Source organism: Garra rufa, chromosome 15 (assembly GCF_049309525.1).
Source record: "Garra rufa chromosome 15, GarRuf1.0, whole genome shotgun sequence".
Classification (NCBI taxonomy): domain Eukaryota; kingdom Metazoa; phylum Chordata; class Actinopteri; order Cypriniformes; family Cyprinidae; genus Garra; species Garra rufa.
The window spans coordinates 25,047,238-25,075,077 of NC_133375.1; the positions used below are offsets into that span (position 1 = coordinate 25,047,238).

At 36.0% G+C, this 27,840-nt stretch overlaps 2 protein-coding genes across 2 annotated transcripts; both read right to left on the reverse strand.

Annotated features, from left to right (window-relative positions):
* Positions 1-722: 722 nt before the first annotated feature.
* Positions 723-21,529, reverse strand: slc16a4 (solute carrier family 16 member 4). Its single transcript, XM_073819559.1, has 11 exons — positions 21,229-21,529; positions 20,561-20,683; positions 19,449-19,575; positions 16,210-16,336; positions 15,989-16,121; positions 15,772-15,915; positions 15,531-15,692; positions 12,893-13,468; positions 7,204-7,415; positions 4,623-4,716; positions 723-2,497 (listed from the first exon to the last, which is right to left on the reverse strand). The coding sequence occupies exons 3-11, from the start codon at positions 19,469-19,471 to the stop codon at positions 2,292-2,294; spliced, it is 1,677 nt and encodes a 558-aa protein (XP_073675660.1). The 5' UTR covers positions 19,472-19,575; positions 20,561-20,683; positions 21,229-21,529; the 3' UTR covers positions 723-2,291.
* Positions 21,530-22,706: 1,177 nt separating this feature from the next.
* Positions 22,707-25,278, reverse strand: lamtor5 (late endosomal/lysosomal adaptor, MAPK and MTOR activator 5). Its single transcript, XM_073819670.1, has 4 exons — positions 25,139-25,278; positions 24,991-25,052; positions 23,349-23,466; positions 22,707-23,070 (listed from the first exon to the last, which is right to left on the reverse strand). Exons 1-4 carry the CDS (start codon positions 25,171-25,173, stop codon positions 23,010-23,012), a joined length of 276 nt encoding a protein of 91 aa, XP_073675771.1. The 5' UTR covers positions 25,174-25,278; the 3' UTR covers positions 22,707-23,009.
* Between the last annotated feature and the right edge of the window lie 2,562 nt (positions 25,279-27,840).

Here is a 27,840-nt window from a genome sequence, read left to right on the forward strand (position 1 = left end):
GTAATAGTAAATAATGCCTATGATTTATTGTAATACAATATGTGACCCTGGATCACAAAACCAGGGTGTATTCGTAGCAATAGCCAGGCTATTGTATGGGTCAAAATAATTGATTTTTCTTTTATGCCAAAAATCATTAGGATATTAAAGGAACATGATCTTTACTTAAGATATTTTGTAAATTTCCTACCGTAAATATATCAAAACTTAATTTTTGATCAGTAATATGCATTGCTAAGAACTTAATTTGGACAACTTTAAAGGTGATTTTCTCAATATTTAGATTTTTTTTTGCACCCTCAGATTCTAGATTTTCAAATTGTTGAATCTCAGCCAAATATTGTTCTATCCTAACAAATAAACATCAATGGAAAGCTAATTTATTCAGCTTTCGGGTGATGTATAAATCTCAATTTGGAAAAATGTACACTTATTACTGGGTCACATATGTATTTTTGTATTAGAGAAATGTCTTGGAATGATGCATTAAAATGTAAATAAGTGTGTTCTCAATAAAGATGTCTTTTACACCACCTTTGCCATATTTTGATGTTACTCATGAAAATGATTTCAAGAAAAGCTTTTGTACGCTAATAAGTAATAAACAGTGGAGTTCAAACTGCTGTTTCAAAATTATATTCTCTATTTTCTGGATTGCAGGTAAACTATTTTCTTTTATATTTTCCTCATCATTTACATAAGATCTCATAGGGATTTACAAATGTTTTACAGGAAACCCAATGTAATGCTGGCTTTAATCGCAGTTTTGTAGATCATGACAGTTGTGAGCATTTCCAACGAAAAAAAAAAAAAACTTCAGCTAATAACCCTCAGGCCAGCATAACATTTTGCATCACAGTACAAAATTACTAACAGTACAGTACAGCTAGTGAAATGCGTCATTGATATTAATAGTGTTATTGTGTCCCCTTAACTGTCTTTAGGGCTAGTTTTCGAGTTCTAATACAATTTTTTTTAAAACACAAACCCATTTCTCAAAAAAAAAAACTGCTTTCATTAAACAATTAAGAGTGATAAAGAAAAGCTGGCTGCCCCAAAAAAAATCAGTGGCCAATGATTGAGTTCAAAGGTATACAGTTCTTATCTTTGTGATGTGCTTATTTGTTAAATGGCTGCATTTGTGCATGTCTTGCTCAGTCTAGGAAAAACTTAGTTTGTCATTACTTGGCTGATGAAAGAAAAGAATTGGACATTCCAGAACATGGACTGCCTGTTAATTGATGCAACATTCCAGTAGCACTTCATCTTTCTTGCCTCCAGAGGGCAACAGCTCACATAGAACTACATTACTAGGGGGAACTAGTATCAACACCGACCATGTTCAAATGCATAGATTGATAAATTATATTTCTATTGCATCTTTGGCTCTCATCACAGTCATTGTGTACAAAGGCAAACAGTGGTGATAAACAGTGCACTGTAGCATACCCGACAAAATAAAAAAATACCTAAAATTAAAAATGACAAGTAAAAAGGATTTGCATTTACACTCTGTGTAAACGCTGAATGTCTGGGCCTCTAGAACAGGTACACATGAACCAAGCCAACTGACCTAATTCTGCAAAACTTGGCATCAGAAGACTATTCAATTGTATTCACACAGCAGTTGGTTCCAAAAAATCTCTTGGTTGTTGTCAATGGCAGTGACTGATTTGGCAACAGTGAGAAAAAAAAGTCTGGCCCAAAATGTCTTCCAGTTGGAGCACCAGTGACAAAAATCTGTTGATGGCAGCCATTATGGCCTTATGCAGTCCTTTACACAGTACTGAGCTTTATAGCAAACAGACATGAACGCACATTAACGGCTCAAAAGGGAGGCTTAATAGGCTTATTGCATAGACCCATCACCATCTGACAAAATACTCTTATTTCAGTAAGTGAGTAGAATGTGTCCTGTGATAGAACTTTACCATCAATCTATGGAAGCATTTGAGTAGCTTTCTAATGTGGTTCCAGATTCATCATGTGCTGTAAAATTCAAGGTTACGTGGTGACTAAGACTCATTTTGTTCTTGTGCTGATCTGAGAAGTGTTTATATCAATTTATATAAAAATTCAACAAAATCCATCCTCATGCACCCACTAACAAAATAGTTTGCATTGTAGTGTCCTGAAGCATTCATTTGGTCTCTGCATCCAAATGAACATTCATTTGCTTGCCACGCTGTGGTCTCGCCAAATGTTCAGGTCAGGTCCTCTTCCGATCAGCCCTCAGAGGGTGAACCACATGACATGGTTGAAAGTAAAATGGCTTTGAGTTTATTCCTTTATTATACAACGCTGTTTCTCTTAGGCACTGGGCAGAAACAGCCATTACTCCACATTAATTCTTCGTTTAGGGTCTCTAGTCGCTTCTTTCGGGCTTGCCAGCGCCTCGCCAGAGGCTCGAGGAAAAGAGAAACCGATGATAGCAGATAACACACACCGGCCAGGTAGAAGGAGCAGTCGTAGGTCTGAGTGTAGTCATACAGGAAGCCTTTGGGACACAACGCAAAGCGTTAGACGTATATTTAACTGTTGACAGATGGAACGTTTTCCTTATATAGTTAACAGAGGTCAGTAAAGAAAACAGACTTTCTTTACATTCTACCTTTTTTTCTTTCCTTTGCACGATACACAGTTGATGTTTACATACACCTTGTGAAATCTACTAAATAAAGAGGGATCATACAAAATGCATGTTGTTTTTTTATTTAGTACTGACCTGAATAAGTTATTTCACATAAAAGATGTTTACATATAGTCCACAAGAGAAAATATTAGTTGTATTTATAAAAATGACCCCATTCAAAAGTTTACATACACTTGATTACCCGAATGATTCACAGCTGTGTTTTTTTTTTGTTTGTTTGTTTTAGTGATAGTTCATGAGTACCTTGTTTGTCCTGAACCACTGACCGCTGTTCTTCTGTAAAATCCTTCAGGTCCCACAAATTCTATGGTTTTTCAGCATTTTTGTGTATTTGAACCCTTTCCAACAATGACTGTATGATTATGAGATTCATCTTTTCACACTGAGGACAACCGAGGGACTCATACGCAACTATTACAGAAGGTTCAAATGCTCACTGATGCTCTAAAAGGAAACACAATGCATTAAAAGCCAGGGATGTAAACTTTTTAAATTTGAAGATCAGGGTAAATTTAACTTATTTTGTCTTCTGGGAAACATGCAAGTATCTTCTGTAGCTTCTGAAGGGCAGTACTAAATGAAAAACAATATGCTATTTAGGTAAAATAAGAAAAATGTATGTGAAGAAAAATCTTCATTCTGTTCAAAAAGTTTACACCGCTGGCTTATAATCGTTTTATTGGGGTTTTTTTTCTACTAAAGCATCAGTGAGGGTTTGAACCTTCTGTAATAGTCCCTCAGTTGTTCTCAGTGTGAAAAAAATGGATCTCATAATCATACAGTCATTGTTGGAAAGGGTTTAAATACACAAAAATGCTGAAAAACCACAGAATTTGTGGGACATGAAAGGATTTTTCTGAAGAACAGTGAGCAGTTTAACTGTTCAGGACAAACTATTCCTAAACAAAAAATTAATAAAAAAAAACAGCTGTGGATCATTCAGGTAACAACACAGTATTTAGAATCAAGTGTATGTAAACTTTTGAACAGGGTCATTTTTATAAATTCAACTATTATTTTCTCTTGTGGACTATATGTAAATGTATTTTATCAGAAATATCTTATTCAGGTCAGTACTAAATAAAAAATAACATGCATTTTGTATGATCCCTCTTATTTTGATAAAATAATTAACATTTTGTAGATTCTGTATGTAAACTTTTAACTTCCTGACACTTAAGATGATGGACTGATGGAGAAAATTTTCTTCAGTTTCCACCCTAGAATCTCCCCACACCTGTTTTCTGACTGGACACGCTTTTAAAACGACCGTTTGTTTTCACTACGCAAGCAGCACCGGGCCATATCCGGAAAGGTCTTGGGTAGGATAGAAAAATCAGTTTTGCTTCCCTGGCTGCTCATTATTTTTGGAGGGCGGGGGGATTGTGGATGGGGGCCCTGACAAGATGGTTCATGTTAGCATAACTGTTACAGAGTTCAGGGCAAGGTCTATACTCGCCTTCCTGAGAAGGCCCCTCTTCAAGACTTGAATTTCCAAGAACTGTACTTCGCTTAGTACTCTTCTACATAAGGAGATTCTGTATTTGTGTTGTTGATGACTGAATACTGTTAATACATAGCAGCAAATAAATATATCTGTTCTATAATCTTAAATTAGCCTAATGGAATTTGCTTAGCAATACATTATCATGAAATGGAGTCATACACAGTGCATATTAGGATTCAAAATGCTATAAAGCTAACCAGACAGGTAATCCTATTTTTAGGTGGGTGGTTAACATGTCTTCCATCTGTAACCCACTTAAACAGAAATATGAATATGACACTGTATGACCTCAGTGTCCCTCAAGCCACATACACAGAAGCAAGCTTGTCTTACACATTATCATGCCCTGCCAAGTCTTTCGAAAGCGGCTGGTTATTTTCGTGACACATCAAGGCTATGTTCACCTACTGGTGTTTATCGCTTTCATAATTTAGTCAAGGAGTTCATCCAAACTTCACATACCTGCAAGAGGAGGACCTGTTAGACAGCCAAGCCCCACAAAGAACATCGAGAACCCCATTGAGTTGTTCAGCTTTTCAGAACCCACCAAGTCCACCTGGAAAACACAGATGGGGAAATGAATAATATCTATCTATCTACTCTGACTAGGCCAGAAAAAAACAGAACATTGCTTAGCAAACTTTGATATAGAGTATAGACAAGGCTTTATCATTAAACATTAAAGCATTTTTTTTAAATTCCATATTCCTGTATATACACACAGTCAAACCAAAATTTACTCAGACACCTTCAACATTTCTCACATTATCAGTTTAGAAAATGTTAATAAAATACGACAAGAACTCAAGAGTTAAACTGTGTCAAAACAAATTCATCTTAATAATCACAAATGAATTACAGTCAAACCAAAATTTAATCGGACACCTTCAAAATGTCTCACATTATCAGAGTTTATTCACTACAATTTAGAAAATGTAATAAAATATGACGATCTCAAGAGTTAAACTGTGTCAGAACAAATTCATCTTGATAATGTCAGATAACTATAGAAAGGTATGTAACAAAACATGGTCAGGTCAAAGTGTCAAATCAAACTTTTGGTCCCAAATTTGTATCAATTTAACTGGTAGTTGACTGTATGAAGAATTTTTGGGTATAATATGTCACAGTTTACTTTATTTTGTTATCCTCACTTACATAAATTAACTATAGTGTTCTGCACTCACTAGTAAAAATTATTCAATTGGTTTGACTGTATTCAAACATTTGATTATTTGTGAAAAAAAAAAAAAACATATTTGATTAGTCTCTTAAAGAAATGAAAATTCTGCTGTCAACCTGATATCATGACAAAAACGTACCTGTTGGAACTTTTTCCGCTACATTCTGCTATCAAATTTTGTGAACTACAAACTGATGTGAAATATCCACTGAGTGGCGCTAAAAGATTTTTTTTTTTCCCGGAACAGATGAACATACATATGGTACGTTTTATGTAACGTTGGTTTTGTACATGTTTTTCACAGGATCTGTACCCAAGGATTTCACATCTTAAGTCCAACTTGGTGCCGGCTGAGCTACCGAGCAAGCTTGTTATGCCCGAAAAGCAAAACATATTGAGCTGTAATCATAACTGTGTATGAAAATAATACTCACTGTTTTACCACCTCTAGTGTTCATTTCTGTTGGAAACTGCAGTGATACGTACTTATTAGTATGCATTTCGTGTCTTGAGAAAAAGTTCCCACAGGTACGTTTTCATCATGAGATCAGGTAGGCTATTATTTACTGACCCTCAAGAGTTTCTTATTTTGAACATAAAACAACAGTGGCTGGTCCCTATTGACTTCCATAGTATGGCAAAAATACTATGGAAGTGAATGAAGACTAGAACAGTTTGGTAACCTACATTCAGCAAAATATCTTCTTTCATGTTTAGCAGAAGAGAAAAATTCATACAGGTTTGGAACAACCTGAAAGTGACTAAATGATAACAGAATTAGCATTTTTGTGTGAACTATCCTTTCCTTCAACAATATTTACTTTTAATATCTACTTTCTGAAAGCAAATTCAACAGCAGTGCTTATAGAATGTCTACACCTGTTGGCAACAGAGTGTTTTCCCTGAGGGCTTTTTAAGCACTACTTCTGTCTATCTGGTTCACTGAGAGTGGTTTCATAGGTTGTAAAAAATATTTGAAAGGTAAAACCCAAGATTCCTTCCAGAGGAACGGGTGTGCTGCAGTGCTGCCTGTCAATCTAGCCCTCTCTCCTTACACTGCCCTCCGCAGTATTACAGCACAAGAACTCAATGTCTCAGGACTAGAAAGAAGACCTTTCCATGAGCACATATAATATGAGTGAAGGAGTATTTTCACCAGCTAAAAATGGTTTTAAGTCAGTTATTTCTATCTTTTGCAGTTGTGTGTCAGTAGGAATTATCAGTTTACATTTCCAAACATGCCAACTGTAATAATCCAGTGCGATTTTTGTTTGCACAACGAGTCTGACAACAGCTAGTGCTCCACAAAGAGATCTGATCGCATCATCATCCAGTCTTTCTGGAATGACATGAAGAAACAGAACAAACGGACATTGACTAAATCCAGAAGAACTGTTGCAACATTTCCAAGATGCTTCAAGAGACCTACCTGCAAAGCAACCTGAAAAACTATGCAAGTGCACCTAGGACAAAAGCTGCTTTAAATGCAAAGAATGTACAGCATTTTTACACAAGTGCCTAAAACTTTTAAAAGTACTGTAGCTTTGCAGGTAGGTTTCTTGTAGCATCTTGGAGGCATGGCCACAGTTCTTCTGGATTTAGTCTTAGTTTGTTCTGTTTCTTCATGTCATTCCAGACAGACTGGATGATAATAAGATTAGATCTCTGTGTGGAGCACTGGCTGTTGTCAGACAAAAATCCAACTGGAATTTTACAATTCATGGCAAAATGAATGTTTGGAAATGTAAACTGGTGAAAATGTTAGTGCTTCAATAATTTTGGCCACCACAGTATACATGATCTCTCCAAGACTTTTCTTAGTTGTGACAATGCCACATGCTCAGGCCTGCCAGTACTCACCAGTACAGGAAGTAGGAGGGCCATGTAGCCCCCACAGAAGATGGCAAAGAAGACAGCGTAGACCATGAGCAAGATATATGAGGTGGCCATAGGGGAGAGAAGATTGACCACACCACACAGGATCAGGTAGGCCTTATGATAGTGATATTTGTGAACCAGATTCCTGTCTGTCACCAAGCCAGATGCAAGTTGGGCCACCGTCTCTGTTATACCTATAGGGGAAAGAAAAACCTAAAAATGAGCTGCCTATCGTTGGATTCTTCCAAGGTTTCGTTCTTATACAGTTTGCTGTCTTATAATAATAGTATGGAATGTTGTTCCATACCTGTTTGACCACTTTATGATATATGCAAATAAGGTCTGGGATTGTCAGCATTCAAAATAAGACAATAAAAGCCACACGCACAAAACAAGTTTCATGTACTGTCAAGTCTTTCGAAACGGCTGGTTATTTTCATTCACATTCACCTTTTAATAGTCACAATACTGTTCAAAGGTTTGGGGTTGGTTTTATTTTATTAAGAAATATTTTATTTTATTTTATTATTTTTTCAAAGAAATTAATACTTACATTTATCAAGGATGCACAGTACACACACATATATTATATTAACAAAAGACTTTTATTTTGGATGCGATTAATCGTTGCCCAGCACTACTTTTAATGTTATAAATATATATATATATATATATATATATATATATATATATATATATATATAAAAATACACTGTTCTACTGAACTTACTATTCAAAGAATCCTAAATAATGTATCATGATTTCCACAAAAATATCAATCAGCAAAAGCTAAAAGAAATGTTTCTTAAAGGAGAAGGTTGAGTTTTCAGACCTAAAAAACGTGTGTGGTGTGATCGGGGCCTTAATGCGATTTCAAACAATCCCAAATGTGATTGCAAACAATCCCAGCCGAGGAAGAAGGGTATTATCTAGCAAAACGATAATTCTTTTATTTATTTATTACAATTTACATACTTTTTAACCTCAAATGCTCATCTTATCTTGCTCTGTTTGAACTTTGTTTATTCCGGTTCAAGACAGTAAGGGTATGTCGAAAAACTCCCATCTCATTTTCCCCCTCAACTTCAAAATCGTCCTACATCACTGTTTTACCTTTTTTGTTCAGGGTGTTTGATCTTCTTTGAATGTTTACTTTGCAAACACTGGGTCTGTAATTCTGCAGCGATGTACGGTTATTTTTATATGATTCTTGAAGTTGAGGGAGAAAATGGGAGTTTGTCGACATACCCTAACTGTCTCAAACCGGAAAAAACTTGAGTTCAGGCAGAGCAAGAAAAGACAAATGTTTGAGGTTCAAAAGTATATAAATGGTAATAAAAATAAAACAAAGAACAATCATTTCGCTAGATAAGACCCTTCTTCCTCGACTGGGATCATTTACAACTGTATTTGGGATCTTTGAAGCTGCATTTAAACTGCGTTTTGAAAGTTCAAACTCAGGGCACCATAGAAGTCCACTATATGGAGAAAAATCCTGAAATGTTTTCCTCAAAAAACATCATTTCTTTATGACTGAAGAAAGAAAAACATGAACGTCTTGGATGAAAAGTACATTATCTGTAACTTTTTTGTTCAGGGAGTGACCAGAAGTCCTGATTTCTAAACGATCATGTCACAGAAGGCTAAAGCAATGGATACTAAACATTTACCTTTGACATGACAGGAATAAATTAGATTTTGAAATATATTCAAACTGAAAACAGTTATCTTAAGTTGTAATAATATTTCACAATATTACTGTTTTACTGTATTTTTGATTAAATGAACCCAGCCTGGGTGAGCATAAGAGACTTCTTTCAAAAACATTAAACAACCCCAAACTTTTGAATGGTAGTGTACATAATGTAAATGAACAAACATGAGAAAATGCTTTTTGCTTGAAGCCTCTGACGCAATCTATTTTTCAGCTCAAAGAGTGACAGAAGAGAAACAGAAATGATTATAACATAGTTCTTTTGTAACACAGTTCTTTTGTGTGTGCTGTACAAAGCGTACTGGTTTGTGTTTGCTGTTGTCTGTGCCGCAGTTGTACATCTGTGCACGGCAGAGCTTTATTGAACATTCTAGAAAAAAAGACCTGAGGCAGCACTCATACGCAACAGATCCAAAGTGTAACACCCACTGCTGACATGCAGTCTGCCACAGTTTACTGAATAGGCCTACATAAAAATCCATATACACACCCTATACATGAGATCAGATTCGTTCATAACCTGTCAAATCACATACTAAATATATATACTTACACAAAACCCGGAGGTGTTGGCATGAGCTACCAAACCAACCAGTTCACATAGAACCAATGGCTTGAACTGATGCACATGTGGAGTCATTTATTTCTGGCCAGACATAAAACAAAACAGCTGCTCAATGTTTGCATGTCCTCGGTGCGCCACTAAAGGTGACGTCCTGGTGTGCTCCGCTTGGACCCAAAGACATTTTGCGCGTTGTTTGTGTGTTTAAATCTCAGCAGGGCCATTGAGTTTCACAGCTGTTCCTGTCATGCTTTGCACAATGAAACTTCACTACAGAATCTCAGTGACAAAAAGTAGCAAATGGAGGATCCTAGTCCACAAAACTCTGTAGTGTATAGAGGGACTTTTACTGGTGTAATCGGGCATGTGACAGGTGTTTGTGTCTTTGTGTACTTCACTCAGTGGACACAAAAGGACTGGACAAATGCAATGTCCCCACTACATCAAAGACGGACAATAGGCCCTCACTGAGGTACAGAGCGCTCAAATGCATGTCTGATCGCTACCAGCTCATTAAAACACAAAATGTGTTTGGCTCGTCTCCTCGCTCGCTTTTGTCCGCATTGCTGCCTCGGTGGCGAGCCACACAATGTCAGCCACTTCAGAACTGGGGACTGAACTACCAAGCCTCACGGCAGCTACTTGGGCTGTTGCTTAGCGACTTCCCTCGGCTCGCCGACAGTGAGTGACCTGCCACGAGGGACCTGAGCTTTAGTTCCCTGTTCTCCCTGTCCAATGTGAAAACAGCTTTCAAAGCGCAGGTGGAGGGGGTAGGGGAAAGGAGACGTTTGGTATATCGGTGTTGTCTCAATTTGTGCACTTTTTGTAGTATACATATTGCAAGTATATTCACACTGAAAATTCCAAAAAGAAAAAGTGAACTTCAAATATCCAGATGATGCACCTAAAGGGATAGTTCATCCCAAAAATTATGCCATTAATTACTCACTCCCATGTCGCTCCAAACGCGTAAGACCTTTGTTCATTGGAACACAAATTAAGATATTTTTGATTAAATCTGAGAGCTTTCTAACCCTGCATAGACATTTTCTTTGTGCAAAAAAACATTCTTGTAGCTTCATAACAGTATGGTTGAACCACTACTGTCACATGGACTATTTCAGTTATGTCCTTACTACGTTTCTAGGCCTTGAACGTTTCAGTTGTGTTTCTGTCTATACAGGGTCAGAAAGCTTTCAGATTTAATCAAAAAATGTCTTAATTTGTGTTTTGAAGGTGAACACAGGTCTTTTGAATGACACAAGATTAATGATAGACTTTTCATATTTGGGTGAACTATCACTTTAATTAACCAGAAAATAAAGTGTGTAATGTTGGACCCTTACTTAACGCAACTATTGCAGCGTACCGGAAGAAGAGGGGTTGAATGACAAAATGACCTTATGAAGTTCAGACACTAAAGTACATAGCATATTTCAAGTTAGTTAAACACTGAGTTGATTATACAACAGAATTTGAATTGATCTCATATGTGACCCTGGACCACAAAACCAGTCATAAGAATACATTTTTTGAAATTGAGATTCATACGTCATCTAAAAGCTGAATAAATAAGCTTTCCATTGATGTACGGTTTGTTAGGATAGGACAGATTTTGCAGAGGAACAACTATTTGAAAATCTAGAATCTGAGGGTGCCTTTAAAGTTGTCTAAATGAAGTTCTTAGCCATGCATATTACTAAGCAAAAATTAAGTTTTGACAAATTCATGGTAGGAATTTTACAAAATATCTTCATGGAACATGATCTTTACTTAAAATCCTAATGATTTTTGGCATAAAGGAAAAATCAATTTGACCCAGTGTATTTTTGGCTATTGCTACAAATATACCCGTTCTACTTGAGACTGGTTTTGTGGTCTAGGGTCAGATATTTAAACGTACATAATTGATTTTTTCCCCCCTGTTTATTACTGTGAAGCTGCTTCAAAACAATCTGTAGTGATGCTAAACCTACAAAACTACACTTTTCTGAGACATTATTTTAGTGATTTATGAATTTAAATGAACTCTAAAAAAAAAGGTTGGGTTAAAGACAACCATTTCTGGTTTATTTGGCAACCCAGCTTCTTGGGTCTTATATATTAACCTTTTTCATTTGAATATTTTTATTCAATGTAAAGCCAGTCTTTTACAACCATAAAGTCTTTAAAAAAAAACAAAGTTTTATGACATGCCAATGGGAATCTGTGGTAAGAAAACTGCTATCAGTAGGCTGTTCCAGGTCATTAAAAGACTTATATTCATGTCTTATCTTATATTCATGTTTGAAAAGTTACATCAAAAACAGCTTTACCTCATGTTATTTTAGAATATTTTAGAATTGTATTATTAGTCATAACCTGAAAATAACTCTATCAGTCATAATTTCAATATCAGTGAATTCAATAGCAGTGAAATTGCATGGGTGTAACATAAAAAATTGAAATAGGGCCCGACACATTAAAACCAACAATAGACACTTTGCAAAAAAGAGCATTTATCAGTGTGTGTGTATTGCAGTAAAGAAACGATTGGCACAATAAGCTGTCACATGATTCCTACATACCTAGACAACATGTTGGTTGTGATTTTTTTGTTGAAAGTTTCCATTTTAATAAAAGCTTTTACTGTTATACTAACATGAGTGCCTTGTATTTCTTGTTTCTCCAAAGAGCACCATTAGAGGTAATGATCAACACCCTAAAAGCAATGTATTGATAATATTACCCTTTGGTAAATAATAAATATAAATGATAAAAGAAAAATGTTTGAGTGAACATATTCACTCTCTCTTTCATTCAGTGGCATTATTGATAGGACACTTACAAGCCCTCTGGTTTTAGCCACTATTTCAAAGTTCATTTTTTATGTAAGAGCACTCATTGCATAACACTGCAGAATTTAAACTGCTCACAAATAATTAATGTGAATTTGGCTGCGTTTTTGCATCAACCCTTTAAAGCCCATATTAGAGCACATCTTGCTGCAAAGCACAATGACAGTAGTGCACCTATCAGGTATGGCTTTATGGCTTTCCTGGAATACATCCCTAATGAAGCCAGAAAAAAAAAACAGCTTCGCTAGCACTGTCATTACATGATCTTTTGTCTCTACATTTTCGAACGGCGTAGCTCCGCAGTGCTTACATCCTATTGATTTCTTCTACTGTTACACATTATGAGTGTAGAGTTGAACTGCGGCAGCCAGAAAACAACACATGCTGACTGGAGGACTTCTTTTTACAATAGGTAACTTGTTAATTTAAATATAACCTTTGTCATGAAACCTTTATTTATAATTCCCTTGCTAATGCAAAATTAATTTTGTAAAAAGCACTTAAGACTTAAACAAGACTCTAGGGTTACATAGGTTGATCAAAGGTAATATGACTCACCAGCCACAGAGATGATGAAGGAAGCATCCATAGGGTCGATGCCCAGGTTCCGGGCCCTTGCAGACAAATGGAAGTAGGGGATAAAATATGCCAGCTGACTGAAGACCACCGACCAAGTGTAGATGCAAAAGAAAGGGTTCTTCAGCAGTGAGAAGTCCAGCACTTTTTTGGTGATTTCAGGAAGACTTTCTGTTCTGCTGTTCTCAAGTAACGAATCCACAGGAGAAACCCCGTTCATCTCGGGGGGAGTTTTAATTTGGCTACCGTCTGTGCCGTTCACCCCATTCTGGATGGATTTTTGGAGTTCCAGATGTGGGAGAGTGTTCTGTTCATGAACAGGGTTTTCTATTACAAGTGTGTCCCTGTGAATGGGAGGTGAGCTGTCTATTTTGGAAGTGCCATTAGACAGAGATGTGTTGCCATTCATACGGTTCTTAAGAGGATCTTTTTCAGATCCAGCTTTATGAAGGGTGGAGTTTGACATAGGTGAATCTGGAGGTCTAATGCTAATGGGCCGCAAAAGCATCCCGGAAGCCACTAGGTTCAGCATCAGACCTCCTAAAATTAAAAGAGCTCCTAGAGACAGAACAGAAACCTGTGAGTGTCAATAATAATATTTTAACATATACTAATTTTATTAATTTTCAGTAACACTTTACAATAAGGTTCATTAGTTAACATTAGTAAACTACTGTAGTTAACATGAAATAAAAATGAACAATACTTCTACAGTATTTATTTATCTTATTTAATGTTTCAGCATTTACTAATGCATCATTAAAATCTAAAGTTGTGTTTGTTAACATTAGTTAAAGCACTCTAAACTAACATGAACTAATAATGAATGACTGTTTTATTAACTAACATTAACAAAGATGAATAAATACTGTAATAAACGTATCGTTCATTAACTAATGTTAACAAATGACATCTTATGTAAGATATAAACTAGCAATTCTGACAAATGAAATCAGACTATTAAGATATATGAACTTGCAAGTCTGACTTTTTTCCTCAGAATTGTAAGATATGAACTCGTAATTTCATGTTATAAAGTCCAATTTTGAGGGGAAAAAAGACTTTCTCTCATATCTCACAATTGTGTGTTAAAATGTCAGAATTGTGAGTTTATATGTCACAAATCTGACTTTATTTCTCAGAATTGTGAATTTATTATCTCAATTAGATGTAAACTCGCAATTGCGAGACAAGAAGTCTGAACTGTGAGTTTGGGGTCAGTACACTTTCTTTTTTTTTTTAAGGAATTGAGACTTTAGCAAGGACACATTACATTTCTCAAGAATGAAAGTAAACTATAAAGTTATAAAGTTACTCAAGGTTTCTATTTCAGTGCAGCTCTCCAAACTCTGTCTCATCAAAGAATCCTAAAAAACACTTCCACTCTTTCCACACGTCATCATGGAGGATCATGTGACACAGAAGACAGAGTAATGGCTGCTTAAATTAAGTTTTATTTTATTTATTTTAAAAATAGTAATACAATTTCATAATATAACTGTTTTCATCAAATAAATGCAGCATTGGTGAGCATAAGAAACTTAAAATCTTACTGACCCTAAACTAGTATATACAGTGCCTTGCAAAAGTATTCATACCCCCTTTTTTCCATGTTTTGTTATGTTGCAACCTCATGTTAAACTGCTTTAAATTACTTTTTCCACATCATTCTTCACTCCATGCACCATAATGACAAAGCAAAAATAGATTTGTGACAACTTTGCAAATTTATTGAAAATAAAACACTGAAATAAGCACATTGCATAAGTATTCACACCCATAAATCAGTACTTCGTTGAAGCACCTTTGCAGCCTCAAGTCTTTTGGGTATGATGCAACAAGCTTTGCACATCTGCATTTGGCAATTTTCTGCCATTCTTCGCCTCACCACTTCACCTCTCAAGCTCTGTCAGCTTGGATTTGATTGCGTTCAAGCCCCGGCCAAGGACATTCACAAAGTTGTCTATAAGCCACTCTTGCTGTGTGCTTAGGGTCATTGTCCTGTTGGAAGGTAAACCTTCTACACAGTCTGAGGTTCTGGATGCTCTGGACTGGGTTTTCATTAAGGCTATCTCAATATTTTGCAGTGTTGAGCTTTTCTTCTACTCTGACAAATCACTCAGTCCCTGCCCCTGAAAAACGCTACCACGCCATGAGGCTGCTACCAGCACACTTTACTGTTGGAATGCTACTCTGCAAGTGATGAGCAGTGCCTGGTTTCCTTCAAACTTAATGCTTGGAATTGAGGTTCATCAGACCACAGAATCTTGTTTCTCACAGTTTGCTTTGTTGGAAATTGCAAGTGTGTTTTCATGTGTCTTCACTGAGGAGAGGACTGCGTTTGGCCACACCGCCATAAAGACTGGACTAGTGGAGTGTTACAGTGCAAAGTTGTTACAAACCTGTTTTGTGCTTTGTCATTATGGTGTATGGAGTGTAGACTGATGTGGAGAAAAGTCATTTAAAGCAGTTTAACATAAGGTTGCAACATAATAAAACATAAGAAAAAAATAAAGGGGTATGAATACTTTCGCAAAGCACTATAACTCATATACCAGTTAAAGATGTATACTGATATTACAATACAGATTTTATAATAATGTAGCTGAAAGCCAATTACCCTGCCAAGCATATTGATCCAAAAGCAGCTGAGTGAAAGGAGCGAGGGCAAAGGTCAAACCCATGCCAGAGCGTCCAATAGAATATGCAGTTGCCAACCTCTTTCGGAAATAGGTCACTATTACAACAGATGTGGCCTGATAAAGAAGAGCAAACCCGAGACCTGGAAAATCAAAGTTTGTGGATTATTTTTTACTCTTAATATCAATACTTTTATTTTTAAAATAACAAAACAAACTCACCAACAACTATCCCCATGCTAAAGTAAAGGTAGATCACGCTGGTGGCAAACATGCTGAAGATAAAGCCAGCGCTGACGAAAAGCGCCCCCACTATGGAGGTAATTCTGTTCCCTAGTTTGGCACAGGCCACTGAGGCCAATGGACCTAATGGGTCACAAACAAAACTGGGTTATGATCTGTCATATTGGATCAAAGATGGTTGTTATGGTGACCGTACCTGCGGACAGCCTAAGGCTGGACATGATGGATCCAATCCAGCTGATGCTCTCCGACGAGCCTCCAAACTCATCCTGCAGTGCCACAAAGAAGATCCCAAAGCTCTTCAATGTACCCATTACCAACACGTTCACCTGAAAAGACATTGCCATAAGCTCAATGCAGATCACACAGCAAAGAAGCTCTAAACCAGAGTCTCTAACAGTAGGATTCATGGCATACCAGGAAACAATGCAAAACCACCATCCAACCCCAACCGCCATCTGGTGGATCCATGTACACAACCTCCTTTTCCTTCTTTATGGCCATGGGTTTTTGTTCAGAGCAGGTTTTGGCAGCCTTGCCATCACTGAAACATCACAACATCAACCAGTGAGTGAGTAAAATTATCATGACAACATTTAGACAAATATTATCCCTCGTCACCATCTGAAACATACAGTTGAGGTCAAAAGTTTACATACACCCTGCAGAATCTGCTAAATGTTAATTATTTTACAGAAAGAGGGATCATAAAAAATGCATGTTAGTTTTTATTTAGTACTGACCTGAATGAGATATTTCATATAAAATACATTTAGTCCACAAGAGAAAATAATAGTTGAATTTATAAAAATGACTGTTCAAAAGTTTACATACACTTGATTCTTAAGTGTTTTTACCTCAATGATCCACAGCTGTTTTTTTTTGTTTGTTTTTTTTGTTTAGTGATAGTTGTTCACGAGTCCCTTGTTTGTCCTAAACAGGTAAACTGCCTTCTGTTGTTCAGAAAAATCCTACAGGTCGCAAATATTCTTTGGTTTTTCAGCATTACAGAAGGTTCAAATGCTCACTGATGATTCAGAATGAAACACAGAGCATTAAGAGCTGGGGGGTGAAAACTTTTTGAATTTGAAGATCAGGGTAAATTTAACGTATTTTATCTTCTGGGAAACATGTAAGTATCTTCTGTAGCTTCTGAAGGGCAGTAATAAATGATAAAAAATATGATATTTAGGGAAAACAAGAAAAATGTACACATCTTCATTATGTTTAAAAGTTTACACCCCTAGCCCTTAATGCATTGTTTGTCCATCTGGAGTATCAGTGAGCATTTGAACCTTCTGTAATAGTTGCATATGAGTCCCTAAGCTGTCCTCAATGTGAAAAGATGGATTCGGGGTCAATTTTATAAATTCAACTATTATTTTCTCTTGTGGACTATATGTAAATGTCTTTAATGTGAAATACTGTATTCAGGTTAGTACTAAATAAAAAAATAACATGCATGTTGTATAAGCCCTCTTATTTTGGTCAAATAATTAACATTTTGCAGATTCTGGAAGGTGTTTGTAAACTTTTGAACTCAACTGTACAAATACTTTCAAGAACACAATAATGAATCAACTATTATTACATCAAAAGGTTAAATTAAAACAAAGACAAATGAACCAGAAATTGATTAAAAAAACAATCTTAAAAATAGCAATTTTTTCTCATGTGATATAGTTAATTTTTAATTTAATCTCCTGTTAGTCTTTTGTCTCCTTTGCCCTTTTTACATTTGGACCCAAATACTGTATCGCCAGCATAATGTGGTTTGGTCTGGTTTTATCTGTTAAACATTTTCTAATCCCAGAACGCAGTGGACCGTGATGAGATCAACACCATGGGTTATTCTATTAAGAGTGATAAACATGAAGATGCCACTGGTTTAAACTGGTTATCAGTGTGACATGAAGTGTTCTGGATCTGGGCCCGAGATCTCTTTATTTACAGCTGATACAGCTGAATACAATGTGTGTCTAGTACAGTGTTCAAAATGACACAGAGAGACTGAGCGAAAGAACGGTCAAAGGCTAACGGGTTCGTTCAAACAAACACCTGGCATGAAGTTAACCAAACGGCGAGCCCCTGTGCAGAGATGGATCGTTTGAAATATTTCACAGAGATAAACGCTTGCTCAACTATAAATACTGAGCAATCAAAATCAGCCCCTCAGGTGGTTCCAGCTGAAGCAGGAACATGAAATTTGCTGATCTGAAAATGTATGTGTGCACCTACCAACCGTATAGAAATATACATTTTTTTTCTCACAGATATAGTTCACTCAAAATACACCTCTCATGTCATTTTGTTTCAAACCTGTAAGATTTTCTTTCTTTTGTGGAACACCAAAAAGGAGACATTTAGCATAATATCTGTATACAGTACAGTGAAAGTGGATGGGAACCAGTGAAAGTGGAACCAAGCTCAGAACATAAATTCATTACATTTCAGGTCTTTTGGAGCCATTCAATAGCCTTGAATGAAAAAAGAATAATCAAACACTTTATTCCCTGAAGTAATCGTCCATTCACTTCAAAAGAGCAAGTTGGGCATTCTGCTAAAAACATGTGCTTTGAGTTCCACACAACAGAGAAAGCCATTCAAATTTGAAGTAAATGACAACAGAATTTTCTTTTCTTATCTAAAGCCGTTGTTTGTGCAGAACTATCTGGAAATTCATAGCGTCACTGAAGAAAACACAATGTGTCAGACAGAAAATATGTGACCTTGGACCACTAAACCACTCTTAAGTAGAACGGGCATAATTGTAGCAATAGCCAATAATACATTGTATGGGTCAAAATGATTTTTATTTTATGTCAAAAATCATTAGGATATTAAGTAAAGATCACGTTCCATGAAGATATTTTATAAATTTCCTATCATAAATATATAAAAAACTAATTTTTGATTAATAATATGCATTGCTAAGAACTTAATATGGACAACTTTAAAGGCGATTTTCTCAATATTTAGATTTTTTTGCACCCTCAGATTCCAGAATTTCAAACAGTTGTCCTATCAAACCATACATCAATGGAAAGCTTATTTATTATTATTATACTTATTTATTCAGCTGATGTATGAATTTCAGTTTCGAATTGTACCTATTTATGGTTTTGTGGTCCAGGGTCACATATGTGGTTTGTAAAGCTCTTGTACATAAAGCGCATGAGTTCAAATAGTTGGCTGTTCCTTCAAGAGAAAACAGACAAGTGGAGAGGCCAAAGCATGCAGAAACTGCTTAGAGGATTACAGAGCAATGAATTGGGCCAGTGTGTTTTAAGTGAAAACATTTCCTTCCATGTGCTTACCGAGGGCCACCCCGGAGTGTGTCTGTGCATGTGTGTGTTCTCACATATATGCATGTATGCCAGATCACATGTGTGAATGCTTCAGTTCAAGGGTAAGTGCAGGAAGCTGCACTGGAAAAGGACTGTGGTGCACCCTGTTACTCAACCCAAAACACACTACATAAACAAAACACGCATACATTCTCTGGTATGTGCTGAAGAATCATTATATCATTACTGGTTATGTAACAGTCACACAGAACTTGTCTGGTGTATATGGTTAAAAAGGGCTGCCAATAAAAAGTAAAAACACCCACCCTGAAAAACTTAGGCAGTTAGAGAAAAACACTTTGAACTCACCTGTGTTGCTCTTTTGGCAGCATGGTTGTTGCATAGGAAAATGAAGGACTTTTAGGGCGTCAGCTTATTTTCTTTGTGTCATCTTCTGCACTGGAAGCTCAACTTGCAGATCTTGCTTATGACGAGCCTGTTACACAAACTCTGTTATAACTTACTTGTTTTGGACCATCCCCACAAAACAATCTCTAATCATTTGGTGTTCAAGGTTTACCCCGTTTAAATAATTAATTTTCAATTGAGTTTGACGTATACATCTGTGGCATAGTAAATCTGACATTCATTGTTCGAGATGGTTGACTGGGTGTCACAAGACTTCATAACTGTGGTGATTACTGGGTTCAATAGTCAAGAGTACTGGTTTTGCATCACACTTTTTTAAACATTTGTTGTGTTGGCATATCTATGTGGAACTTTACACCCCTGTGACTGTGGACCCTCTTACCTTGTGTTAGATTTGTGCAGAGGGTTTGTCTTTTTAATTAGTTACATAACCTCAATTTGATTGAGAATTGCATTTAAATCTATAAATTTCAGTCACTGGAGAATCTGCAAATGCAGTTTTGTTATTGACAAAGCCAGTGGAAGGAAATCCCCTGACCTCTCCATTGATTCACTGTAAAGTTTTCTAAACACATTCACAGATGCACATTTCCAAACATTGCCTCCCAGTGTCTTCACATCAAACATTTACAGTCTACAAAACACAAAAACTTTTCACAATATGAAACATACTAGTTTAATAATATTAAATAGGCCTAACCTACGAGCATGTACGAAGTTTGGGAGAAAGTGTAGGCCTACTTATTATCTATTATCAATTTTCTAGCCTACATTGCTATACATAATAACCTTGCGACTCTTAACTTCTATTTAAACAAACGTTTGTAAACCGCTTGCACCCTTCAAAGATTCACACTGGGAACGCACCGTTCAGGACATCCCACACAGACTACAACGTGATCTTTCCTCCCCATCCTCAATTCAACCATCCTGTCCGACAACTTGTGCGTTTGTGTAGTTAAACCTCCGAAAACTTAAACTTAGTTCATAATCTTATACTATGATACAAAGCAGTGGCGAAAATCACGAGGATGTTGCACTTATGCACTTACCTCAAACGCCAGGGAGCCGATGCTGTCGCAAGCTGTCCGCAGCCGCATAGCGCTCTTGTGTGGATCGCGCGAGCCCAGCGGCGTTCATGTGAATGCGCGCTACTGGAGTGCAGTACTTTACACCTATCGATAACAGTCGATAGAAAAACAACTTCAGTTAAACCTCCGGCATTGTAATATCAATGCTTTTGTTCCGATAAAACATACAGGGGTTATTTGTTTGTAAAATTAAGTACATTTTAGGAATAATAACAATAATAAAAGTTTATTTATTAGCTATACCTGTCGTTTATACGCATTGGTAGTAGACTGTTGCGCATCAATTTATTTAAATAAATTAAATAATTAACAAATACTAAAACATCACATTTTGCCATTGAGCTTTTACTTTAAAAAAGTAAATAACTTATTTGAAAAGTAAATAAAATGATTAAGACGATATTTTATTTTAAATAATTTCTTAGTGAACACGTAAATAAGTAGCCTACAACAAAAAATATTAACAAATTGACTCGTTGAGAGAGATAGAAAGACAGAGACGGAGAGAGAGACTTGAAAACTTCAGATTTCTCTAATATCGACTTGTGAACATGTTTTCAACCGAAAAATAATTAATTTTGTGAGTTGTCAAAGACTATTTCCTAAACACACAGAAAATAAGGACTTACCATATTTCCCGAAACGATAGCTAGGTTAATTTCAGGTTTCACTTGTTAAGACTCGATCTGAACAGACGTCGCCTATACGCGCATCTGCAGTTATGCTGCAGGCAACATCCGTAGATTCCCCGGTGACAGCTTTTTCTATGCGGTGGTATGTCTTATCAAAGTCATCCCTGACCATGGCTGGACTCCCCGTGCTTGATTTCTCCTACTTTCTGAAAATTTGCCCCTGGTTTTGAGTCTCTCGGGGGGTCACATCTGACCCCTCGGACCGGCACAGATCGGATGCAATGCGGTCAGGCTATGCAGAGCCAAAGACGGCCCCTAGTGCTTTTAATAACCATGTGACCGGAACTCAAAAGCTAAGTAATGAAGTGGAACTAATTTCAGCGACTTTCCTGGACTGTGGCTATTTGAAAGAGGTCAAAGCCCTACACTGTAACTGCTTCAGGGGCAAATACATTTTTTTAGGTATTCAGATGTGGGGGAAAAACCATAAAAGGGACTCACGTGAGATGCTCAGGCCCCTAAAACTTTAAACGCAGGTTCAATTTTGAGGTTTAGAAAAACACAGGTAAATAGACAATAATGAATGACAGATTGTGCTAAAAGATTGATACTGTAATCCCAGGTAAAACATTGCATTGCACGTGTTACACAGTGACCTTTTTCACTGCAGGACTCATTGTGGCCTCAAACCTTCTATAAACACACCTGCTGGATTCTAAAATTGTAACCATACTTGGAAAACATTTATCTGCTGTTTAAAGAACACCCAGACTTTCCACATATACGGTTTGTAGGTTGACCCAGACTTGCTGATGACGATTATACCTCAGTGCTGTTTTTGTGCTTGAAAACAATGACACCTTCACATCATCTACTAAACATTATGAGTGACAAATAGTACATTTACAGGTACAGTACATCAAATAATAGAACAAAAACTGATGATTTCGTCGCTCCATGACAGGCCAGGTGACCCAGGTGATTCAGCACTAGTTGCCTTGTTATTTTATTTGACCTCTTGTCTGTTTTGTTGAAGAATTTGTTTTAAAAAGACAAATGAAAATTCTCAGCATTTTCTATATGCATACAACAAATCAAAACGTACAAATAAGGATAGTATATGTCTAGTATTCGTAAAATAAAACAATATTAATAGTTACCTTATTTTAAACACTGTCTGTTTGACAAAACTGACTTTTATGATTGACAATTAAGAAGCATATTGGGGGAAAAAAAACTCACTTGTGTCAACCAAAATAATTTCCAATTGTTATTCATGCACATGAACTATAACCCACAATGATCCATTGAACTGTTCTCTGTGAGGTACTTAATGAATAGAAAATCATTGCGATTATCTTCAGGATTCCGTTTCATGCAAAACTTTTTACACCTACTGCCCCCTTCTGAACACATTATTGTACTTCAACTAAAACACCCCTCACAAATGTGCAAATTTAGGCTCCAAGTCAGAATTAGTTTCCTTAAATAACACAATTTATTAACTCAGACACAAAGTTTGACCCAACAGAAAGCAGTAAACACATCTAAACTGTGGAGTATGCTTGAAAGAAAGTACAAATATTGGAAAAGAAATGATTGATTAACCATGTACACAAATATCCGATGGGTTCCGATATGATGGAAGACATGATCTCAGCCAATCATTAAACTTGTATGTTGCTGACAATAGATCGTTGAAGCTTTTCAAACTCAAAGTAATGATGTTTAAAAACACTGCACACATTCAATATCTGACAAATAGAAACAAACTGAATTTATGATGCCATCTTATGTACAGCCAGTGTAATTGATCCATGTGTTCTCACCAAAATGTTCCTGCAATGACAGAATTACATTAAAGGTCCCATTTAATATGGCAGTAATATTTATTATAAGTCATGTTATAATAAACTTTGCGTGTGGCTAAGGGGCACTTCGAAGAATATGCCCTCAGTTCTAATAATTGCTACGTCCCTGAATTTTTTTTTTTTAAATGAAGGTACTAAACAGTTAAGTTCTGTAGTTTCTTTTTTCTTAAAATTTTGTTGTCTCTTAAAATTTAGCTTAACCAAGGTCCCAGAAACTAGGCAGATGTTTGTCAAGTAACTTCTTACCCGGAGTCAGACTCCAGACACACAGTAGGAGAGTCAGTGGGGTCTTTGGTTAGAGAAGCAGCTTGCCTGGCCAGCACAGACACAATTCCTCCATGTTCATCAGAAAGCGAGCCACGGCCTGAGATTGAAATATTAAAGTAGTTGCCAGTTACAGTACATGGGTTATCCCCAAATTATGGTAAGCAATGAAAAAGATTTCAAACATTCAAGAACACCCTTATGAAAGCAAAATTCTGTAACCGTATATTGTTTTGGACATTAAAAAAAAAAAAAAAAAAAAAAAAACACGGTCACTGGTCTTATTATTCTTGCTTCATTGGTGAAACAAAGAAAAATAAAAGTGGTGTTATTTCAGTATTAATCATTACACTATTGTAGTTTTCATTAATATTTGTAATTAGTTATTATTTGTACATTTTCCATAATCTGTTTTAGTTTTACTTCCGTTTTAAGGGCCTCGACTGAAACATTTAAGTTTCTTGTTTTCATTTGGTTTAAGATTTATTTAAAGATTTTACTTTTTTTTAAGTAACATAAATCTATACAAATACACACATAATTTTTTTTTTGAGTAATAGTTTTTATTTTGAGTAATAACATCCCCAGTTTTATGAAAGTAAATGAACTGAACCACAATTAAAGCATTTATCTACAGTGCCACTCAAAAGATTTTTAATGTTTTTTAAAGAGGTCTCTTATGCTCATCAAAGTTCCATTTATTTGATCAAAAATGCAGAAATATTAATGCAATTTAAAATAACAGTTTTCAATTTTAATATACTTTAAAATATAAATTATTTCTTTGATGCAAAGCTGAATTTTCATCAGCCATTACTCCAGTCTTCAGTGTCACATGATTCTTCAGAAAGCATTCTAATATGCTGATTTATTATCAATGTTGAAAACAGTTGTGCTGCTTACAATTTGTTTGGGATACTGTGATACTTTTTTTTTTTTTTTCAGAATTCTTTGATTAATAAAAGGGTAAAAAGAACAGCATTTATTCAAAACAGAAATCATTTCTAACAATATAATCTATCACTTTTTTATCAATTGAAAACATCCTTGCTGAATAAAAGTACTCATTTCTTTAAAAATTAATTACAGACAGCAAATTTGGAACAGTAGTGTACATTTTACACTACAAAATAGAAACGATTTCTATTTTAAATAAATGCTGTTCTTTTTAATGGCTTATTCATAAAATAATCCTAAAAAGTATCACAGGTTACAAAAAAAAAATAAAGAAAGTAAAAAAATAAAAAAGCAGCACAACCGTTTCCAACATTGATAATAAATCAGCATATTAGAATTAGATTAGATTTCATATTAGATTTCTGAAGGATCATGTGACACTGGCGTAATGATGCTGAAAAATGCATCACAGAAATAAGTTCTATTTTAAAGTATATTTTAAACTGCAAAAACATTTCACAATATTACTCTTTTTTTCTGTATTTAAATCAAATAAACGCAGCCTTGATGAGCAGAAGCGAATTCTTTTTCAAAAAAACATTACAAATCTTACTGATCCTAAACTTTTGAACGGCAGTCTATATTTTTTTTGCTAAACAAGAAAAGAAATGCACAAGTAACACTGTCATCATGACCTAGTGGATAAATAAAACAGAATGACACTTACATCCTAGATTATGGCCTTGAGCGTCAGTGCACAAAACCCCAACAATGGCAGGATTTTTCATTCTAGTGGAAGAAAACAGATTAGTAAAGCAACACCTAAAATAAGTAACGTATATGTGCTAGGAAAAGAACGATACATTTTAACGTACGTATCGTCAAGATGCTGCTCCAGGGCACCCTCCATAACAGCAACCTAAATAATGTTCTTAAAATAACAGCAAATGCTATATAGTTCAGAGAGTGTCCGCGATATTTATTATTTCCACAACTTCCGGGATGTCAGCTGACATTCTAACACGCGACTCTAACACTACGGCGCCCTCTAAGGAAAAAATACTAAAAGCGAAAATGATTTAGCGCCATCTAGCTCGAAGTCTAGACTTGTCAGTAAATAAGAAAAAACTGTTAGCAGCTAAACCTTCTTCGTGTAGCCCAGGGGTGTCCGACTCAATTGATGGAGTGCCAGAGCCCTGCAGAGTTTAGATTCAACCCTAATTAAACACACTTGATCCAACTAATCCTTCAGGTTTATTTGAATGCTACCATTGGTTGCAACAAAACTCTGCAGGGCTGCCAGAAATTGGAGTTTGACACCCCTGGTTTTCCCTGTATTGCATGATGGGTTTTAGGTTAAATAAACATTTTGGTGTTGGTTAACAGATATAAGACAGGAGAGCTAACGAGCTGATAGCTTAGCTGTTGCTGGATCGAAATGAGCTCATTACCAGCTTGAACCACAAACCAACAATGTATTAAAACACAGCAACCATCTTAAGACGGATGCTCCTGCAGGGCTATAGAGTGCTGCAGTCATGACGTCAAAACCCAGAAATATAAATTGACATCCAAGTATTGTCAATTTATATTTTTGACAGACCATGTTTTATTCATAAATTGAATAACCCCATTATAAAAACCCAAAGGAAAATCGTGAGGGAACCCACAACGAGTTTTGACGTCATGTCTGCAGCACTGTAGCTATTGTTATTTAGCAGATGATCACATATGATTCAGTGGCTAGATCAACATCTTTTTCTTTCTCTACTTCCTTTTTATAAATAATACATTCCTAAAGAATTCTTTAAAAATTCTTTAAAGGGCAAATACATCCAGTTAACATTTAGGTGTCATTGTCAATGAGAACTCCCAGGGGAATGTGCAAATATCCACTGTTGATATCTCTCTAGACGACCCCATGCTCTGGCCAAAAGCAGAATAAAAGGCCAGTCCTGTTCCTCACCATCAATTGTATTTGAACAGAGGTTCTTTATCAGAAACCAGTGCTGTCTTGTCCATTTTGAACTTGTGATAGTGAGGCACTCTCTTTTGTTATTTGTGAGCCTGTTTTAAGAATCAGTTCTGACAAAGACAATCTCAGCCAAATAGTGTCCTATCCTAACAAACCATACATCAATGGAAAGCTTGTTTATTCCGTTTTTGAAGTATACATATGTATTATGTTTATAGGCCTATGTGTTTTTTTCCAGAAGGAAAAACAATCCATTAAAAACCAGGGATGTAAACTTTCACAGAGCTATCTTTTATTTTGCCTCAATATCTTTTTATTTTCTTCATTTAATACGGCCTTTTAGAAGCTACAGAAGATATTTATATGTTTCCCAGAAGACAAAATAAGTGCAATTTACACTGATCTTCAAATTCAAAATGTTTTCATCCCCCGGCTTTTAATGCATTGTGTTTACTTCAGAAGCATCAGTAAGCGTTTGAACCTTCTATAATAGTCACAAGTCCCTCAGTTGTCCTCAGTGTGAAAAGATGGATCTCAAAATCATACAGTCTTTGTTGGAAAGGGTTCAAATACACAAAACTGCTGAAAAACCACAGTATTTGTGGGACCTAAAGAATTTTTCGAAATAACTGTGGGCAGTTTAACTGGTCTGGACAAACAAGGGACTCATGAAGTATCACTAAAACAGCAACACAGTGTTAAGAATCAAGTGTATGTAAACTTTTGAACGGGGTAATTTTTATAAATTCAACTGTTATTTTCTTTTGTGGACTACATGTAAATGTATTTTATGTGAAATATCTTATTCAGGTCAGGTGGCCAAATAAAAAATAACAAGCATTTTCTATGATCCTTCTTATTTTGGTAAAAATAATTATCATTTTGCAGAATCTGCAAGGTGTATGTAAACTTTTGACTTCAATAATACATGCAAATAGAATGGAGCAGAGCAACATCGGCCATTTCTATCCTTCTAGAGCCCATCCGAACAGGATAATGTTTCCAGAATGCGTGCAACTTTTTATTTATGGAAATCACATTTTTGATTTGAGGTCCTGTTGATATACTACTGCTATAGGAAAAAACAGACGTGTTAATGGGCGTATTGTGCCAAGTTATTAGCATGTGCTGCATAAGTAAATCTAAACAAATTACATATATTAATACTTTAATTAAATTAAAAATTTAATTTAATTTGAACAACTATTTTCTCTCCTTTTTTGGCTCAGTTTTCACACTACATTTATTATGAAGTTATGCTTAACAGCTTTCAGGCTCTTTTAGCTAACTTGGGTTCTCCCCTGCCGGCAACGCTTGATGATTTCTGCCCAGTCCTGTGCAGTTAGAGCCAAGTTGGTCTGCTGACGGGGCAAAAAGTTGCAATGTAATTACGTGGCCTGGGCGTCAGTGACATCCATCACTTTCACTGCAGTCAAGTAATGCACTGCTGACTAACCAATGGCATTTTCATGCTCTCGCTAAGCGTAAATCAAATCCCAACAGATAGGACTGACATTTTCCAGCCCGCTATCCTTCACACCAACTGCCGTCAAGTCGGATATTTTATTTAGCTATAATTTCAAGTAAGCTCATTGATTCTGT